A 6,819-nucleotide genomic window follows, 5' to 3' on the forward strand; every position below is an offset into this window, starting at 1 on the left:
TTTACATTGCTTGTGTACTACAAATAGTCTCTTTGGTTAAAGGTGTCTCCTGAATGATTTCATGTAAAATGCTATGTACAAGTAAAGCATACTTACTCAATTAGCAACATTTAAGTATACTTCGCTCAGTGTTAAATGACAGCTAAATGAATCGGCAGCAAAAATTATCCTGCATAATTCAATTTGCTTAATCGTTTTGGAACTGGTGTGAATGGCCTTTAATACTGCAGTATGTATATCACACATTAGAGCTGTTATTTAAGTCACAAAATGGCTAAATATGCTGTAGCCCATCACTACTAAATTAGTTCTTGTCTTCCGCACTCTATTTAGTGTACACCCCCACTTTTTGCTCCCTGTCTGTGAGAGGCTACTGGGTTTGAGTCTGTGATTGACAGGAGTGTGTCCCTTGGCCCCTAATAGCTTCTTAATCAGACCAAATAATAGACTGCCATGGCTGTTCACACACACACCCACCCACCCACCCGTCCACACACTCAAGTTCTCCCCGATGCTCACACATGGGTCTGGTACAAATGAATGTGCTTGATTAAATGTATATATTAACTTACTTTAGTCATTGTATTAATTGTTGGAAACCTATTTGATTCATTTGGGAAAGCATCTTACTTATCGTTTTAATCATCTATATATTATATTATATTATATTATATTATATTATATTATATTATATTATATTATATTATATTATATTAATTATATTATATTATATTATATTATATTATATTATATTATATTATATTATATTATATTATATTATATTATATTATATTATATTATATTATATTATATTAATTCATTCATCATTAGTCATTAAATCATAAGCCAACACAGCAAATATTTTGACTGTGGCCGGCATCTTTTTCCATTTATTTCTCTAATTTATTTTATAAAAATCTCATTCACAGTTATTTTAATGTTTAAGTAATTTCATGTTCAGGTCTACAGAACAGTCATTTCCGATACAGAGAAAGTTATTACATGTAGTTGCAAGATGAATTGTTTTGAATAATTAATGAATTGTGCATGATAACATTGCAAGTATTTGTTAAAGTAATACTAGACAGATTTTAATGATGAAAATCCAATGTTGTTCAAATTGAGTTTGTGTGTGTGTATTCACAGGTTTGCTGGTAAGACGGTTAGTTCTGCTTCTCTGGTCCTGGTGTCAGTCGCCCTGAAGGATCCTGATGCTCTGATCACCGTGAACACAGAGAAAACCGTGATCGCCTCTATGCTACTGCGACAGTTTAAAACGGCCCTGGCGAACATCACCCCCTAAGAGCCGACTATCCCAGTGCTTGCAATCACCCTTTCACACTCGCGAGTGCCATAATTCAAATATAGCTCACTTTGGGTTAAAATGACACTTGGAATGGTTTATATTGTCTTGTGAAGATATCCTGTCAGGTTTTTGAGTGTGTGTTGTGCAAAACAGAAAGACTTCATATCTGTCAACATTCTCAGCGACTCAATGTCCTAAATATTGCTTGCATTAGTCTGCTTTCATTAAGGGCGCATCTCATCTGTATTCATAAATTCTTTTCAAGCTCAGTACTGACAATTTGGGCAGTTTTTTTTATTGGTAAAAATTTAATTCAGATTAAAACTCCCAGATATCACGATGTCAGCAGTTTGTAACATTTTTCTGTCTGCGTTTAGTGTGATCAAGACATGCAAAATGTTCAGACATGTGAAGTGCCTTTCTCAAAACCATTAATCCAGGTGTCCGACAGGATTACATTTACTCTTAATTACAGTGATTAAAGAACTATATGGAAACTATGAAGTTCTTGTTCGTTTGGTTGATTTGTTTCATATTATTCTGTGATTTTTGTCTTGTTTTTTGTCATATGGGTCTCCAACACGTCGCTCGCGAGCTACCAGTAGCTCGTGGCCTGATTGGAGGTAGCTCGCCAAGGCTACTTTGCATCTAATCAGAGTGAGCTAATTTAGACTGACTTAGAATTTTTTATTTATGAACAAATGCCAATGTAAACATGCAAATGTAGGGTTGTCAGAAGTACAGGTAGGCTACTTTAGTACGATGTTGGTCGTGAAATTTTAGTACCGACTCCCGAGTAGGCTAGGCCTATATTCGGTACACGCAGCTTTCGTGTTAATCCAAGCGCAGGGCTCCAAACTGTAGCCGAATACTAGTGTCTGTGAATATTAAACTGCAAATTACTATTTAAATATTACTCCTGCAAATTCTGCGTCTCTGCGTGAATAACAGGCGCAGATGCGAGGGCGCGGCAGCGCGTGCACACACACACACACACACACACACACACACACGCGTGTCTCTGCAGTGTGCCACTATGCATAAACTGTCACTTCATGAGAATTTAATGTTTCATTTAAGTAAGCTGTCATATGAACACAGACACTCGATCAATGCATGGCAACCCGTCATAATAAAAGTTTGCTTTAACGTGAAGTTTAACATGGAGAAATTGACAGAATACATTAGGCTACTGTTGCAGCTTATACAGTAGATGTAATTACATCTCTATGTAATAATAATACGTCTCTACTAATAATAATAATGCCTAGATGGTTTCTTATTTTCCACTTGATATTTTATGTATAAACAATGATAACTTTTTAAACTTTTTACAGCCTTTAAATGTTTATGTATGATTTACTTATAATAATTATCATCGTAAATAATAAACGTTTTAAATTTTGTTTTGTTTTTTAAATAGTAAAAAAAATTAAAAAACATTTTGCTGTGGTACCAAAATTGGGACTACCGTAAAATGTTTATGGTATTGGTACTAACTACTGGAACTTCTACTACACTCTTTCAGGTGTAAAACAGTTTGGATTGTTGTTAATATGAGAATTATGATGCATTATTTAAGAGTTTTAAGTATTGTAGAACATGAGTAGCTCTCTGCGACTTTCATTTTTAAAAAGTAGCTCTCAAATAAAAAAGCTTGGAGACCCCTAGTGCATTCACATCGGTGATGTCATGATCACAAGACATGAAGTTGAAAAAGCAGATGAGTAAGGATCTAGTCTTTCTTAACACTATATTTGTTTATTGCTATTTCTGAAATGCATTTATTAAAGGTGCATTATGTAACTTTTCCGTCCGCTAGAGGGTGCCTGTTCAAAAAGAACAGCAGTTTGATGATGGCAAGTTTGAGCTCAGAATCTTGGGACATGTGGTCTTCACCTCACAGCCGGTAGAAAAGAATCGGGATAGGACTCTGGCGGAAATCATGTTCATGAATACGGTTATTAACGTTACTGTAGAGTGAAGCAGAGCAGGGCCGAATGTTGTAGAGCTGAGCACGGCCGCTGGAGCGATGTGTTAATAAGATGAATGCAACACACGCCTCACGAGCAGCGGGACTTTTATTATGTCACAGTCGACGGCGCCATTTCCGCTTCTCCGGTCATGAGTATGAGGTAATGTGTGACCGTGTGTGACGGAGTGAAAATGAACATGTGCATTTAAAAAATGCATAAGTCTGTTATACTGTACTATATATACATATTTCTATATATAATTGCTATTTTGAATATGTAAAAAAGTTTATAAAATGTTAATATGTATTTGATGGTCATTCTTAGTTATCTGTTATCAGTTCGTTTGTTATGATAAGTTGGACGATCGATTGCTCTGGTCTGCGCGAACACTAGGGGGAGAACTCGCGGGATTTCTCCATTCGACATAAAGCTTGCAGTGGAGAAACAGCGAGTGCGAGTTTTCTGTTTAATCATCTTCTCCCCTTTTCAGGTATAAATAATAATAATTAGTCAAAATACCTTGAAGTGATGTTTATATTATGTTTAAGAGTATCCAGATGCGAGTATTATATTGATTGTGTGTTTGGAAATGTTAAAAAGGTTAATTTAGAGATGTACGAGCTCAGGGATCCATTTTGAGCGCGCTGATAATGGCGTTAGGCCTATGTAATGGCGCGAGTCTCGAATATGTTCAGTATTTGGGTTATATTTGTGAATTTAATGTGTAATTTGTTCATGTGCTGAACAAAGGTGAATATATTGAGTGTGAAAAACGAATTGAGAATTTCAGATGCATTTTCAGATAAAATAACTAATTGAAATGGTACATTTACATGCTTATGGCTGATTTTCCATATAGTTAATATGCATCTATGTCTAAAAAGTGAAAGATTTAAAATCTTAAGGTAATTGTAAAATGCCTTAAAAATGTTTTATTGTATTTTTGTATACATGATTAGTTTTATGGTATTCGAAAAGCCTATTTACAGACATGTATTCACTTAATTAAATGTGTATGGTACAAAGTGTTGAATGTATGTCAAGAAACATGACAATGAGGTTTGAAGAAAAAACTTTAATGTTAATTGATACTAAATTGATTCGACATAAAGCTTGCAGTGGAGAAACAGCGATTGCGAGTTTTCTGTTTAATCATCTTCTCCCCTTTTCAGGGGTACAACATTTTGGAGGCACCGCTGGGATTTACTCTTCAGAGGGCAGTCGTCACTTACCTGGCAGACAACTCCTGATGCAGTATATCTCCTAAATCAACCCAGATCTACAGTAGAGGGGAAAGAGTTCCTGCAGTAACGGCAAGACAGAGACAAAGAACCATAAACCTGAGGCCACAGAGATCATCAGGTGAAACAGAAAAGTTCAGCTTGTCTCAAGTAAGCCACAGCTCAGTGAAAAGGCCCACTCTAGTGTCAAAATGGAGACAACAGTGCTAGAGGAAATGCAAGTAGAGGTTATCGCCATGCTAAATCCACTATCGAAAGAAAAGCTTTTAAGTGTTTGTGAGTTCCTGGAAATAGCAGGGCAAGAGAACGTTCCATCTAAATCTCGCATGTCTTTGATCTCCCATATCCTTAAACATCTCGAAGAAGGCATGACAGAGCTAGAAGATGGTGGCATGTCTGTATTATTAAGCCTGAGAGACAAAATAATAGAAGTAAATGCAGCCACTGAAAATGAGACAGTAGGACCAAGTGAAGTCACTGAGAAAGATAGACTGCAAAAAGAGCTAAATGAGCTAAAAAGCGCAATGAAACAAAAATTGAGTGAAATTCAACAGTTGGAAGAAGTGAACACAAAACCTAGCATTGCCCAGTCCCAGCTTCAAATTACTGCACACCCACAACAATTAGTGAATACCCAACACCCCAGCCCACCTTGGCGCAAAGATTTCAAAATTTCTGGACAAATTGGTGACCCAGGTCAAAAAGAGAAATTAACTTTCTCAAGCTTAGCACACCAAATTGAGAACGGTTTGAGCAGAGGCTACCCAGAATGTGAGATTGTTGATGCAGTCATTCGTGCCATCTCTCCTGGCTTACAGTTAAGAAGCTATTTAGAAGGAAAGCCAAATCTGACACTACCTACCCTCAGACGAATCTTGCGCTCTCACTTTCAAGAAAAAAGTGCCACTGAACTTTATAAGCAACTTACCTCTGAATGCCAAGGGAATAAAGAAACACCACAGAATTTCCTCATGCGCGTTCTTGACCTGCGTCAGAAAATCTTGTTTGCGTCCCAGGAAGCAGAGTCAGGCCTCAAATATGATCCAGCGTTAGTTCAAAGCATGTTCTTACATACTGTACTCACCGGTCTCCAAAGTGACAGCATTAAAGTAGACATGCAGCCCTTACTTCTAGACACCAAAACCACAGATGAGACACTGATGGAGAAGTTAAACAGTGCTTGTGCCAATGAGGCAGAAAGACAAAAGAAAAAGAGAATCAATGTGCAGCACACAACTACTGTGGTCCATGCAGTTAAGTCCAGTGGTGAAGTGACTGATAAGAAATCCAGTGTGACTCAAAGTGTGCCGAAATCATCCTCTGATGTGCTGACCGAACTTAAAGAACTCAGAACTGATGTCGCTTCACTAAAAGCACTAAATGCTGAAATAGCTCACATCAGGGAATCGTTGCAGCAACCAGCCTTTGCCTCACCACAATTTCCCATTCCTTCTGACAGAGAAAGTGTTCAGTGTCAAGTGCAGCCACATTGGGTGTCACCGGGTGCCAACCAAACAAGAGCGAACACTCAGTTTCAACCCCAGTATATGCCTCGACAACATTACTCACTGACTCCTCGTTTCCAAGCAAGAAAGTGCTTCAATTGTCAGCAGCAAAGAACAGAGGATCGTTGCATGCATTGTTTCCGATGTGGCAGTGGTGAGCACTTCCAAGCGGGATGCAGAATCCGTGGCATTAAGCCTTCAAGGGAGAATCCTTTAAATGGAGACAGGTTACTTCCGCGGGACAGGGAGTAACCAGAGCTACTGATCAGTCCCAGAGATGTGCAGCCTGTGGAAGGACAGATAGGCAGATGAAGCGGTGTTCACAATGTAAAAAGGAACTGTATTGTTCTGAGATCTGCCAAACTCACCATTGGGCTGAACACAAGCGAACTTGCATCAATTCAGTGAGATCAGACTCCTCTGCGACAATGAGTATTCACGCCCCTTGCAGAACCCAGGTTAACCAGCATTCCTCTGTGACATCTTTGGTTGGGAGACAATGTCTCGTTGAATGTTACCTGCACGGTCAACGAATTCAAGCACTGTGGGACACTGGCTCTCAGGTATGTGTCATTGATGAAGGATGGAAACAGGAATACTTACCGGAAGTGCCATTGAGGGATGTTTCTGACATTCTTGAGGCTCCAAATACCTTGAATCTGGTGGCTGCCAACGGTATTGATGTGCCCTATATCGGATATGTTGAATTGACGTTCAGATTATCATCACTGGCAGCTCACAAAACTGAACTTGTCATTCCTATGCTCGTAGCAAGGGGTAAAAATCTCTCT

The 6,819-nt window shown here is 38.3% G+C and overlaps 1 protein-coding gene across 1 annotated transcript in view; it reads left to right on the forward strand.

Moving 5' to 3' along the window:
- The window catches only part of ap3b1a (adaptor related protein complex 3 subunit beta 1a), a 71,576-nt gene extending 69,770 nt beyond the window's left edge, over nt 1-1,806 (forward strand). Inside the window, exon 27 of the mRNA XM_067423243.1 lies at nt 1,147-1,806. Coding sequence (XP_067279344.1) covers nt 1,147-1,303 — 157 coding nt within the window. The 3' untranslated portion in view covers nt 1,304-1,806. The remainder of the gene's footprint in view (nt 1-1,146) is intronic.
- The last annotated feature ends 5,013 nt before the right edge of the window (nt 1,807-6,819 follow it).

The sequence above is a fragment of the Pseudorasbora parva genome, chromosome 18 (assembly GCF_024679245.1).
Source record: "Pseudorasbora parva isolate DD20220531a chromosome 18, ASM2467924v1, whole genome shotgun sequence".
NCBI classification, from domain to species: Eukaryota; Metazoa; Chordata; class Actinopteri; order Cypriniformes; family Gobionidae; genus Pseudorasbora; species Pseudorasbora parva.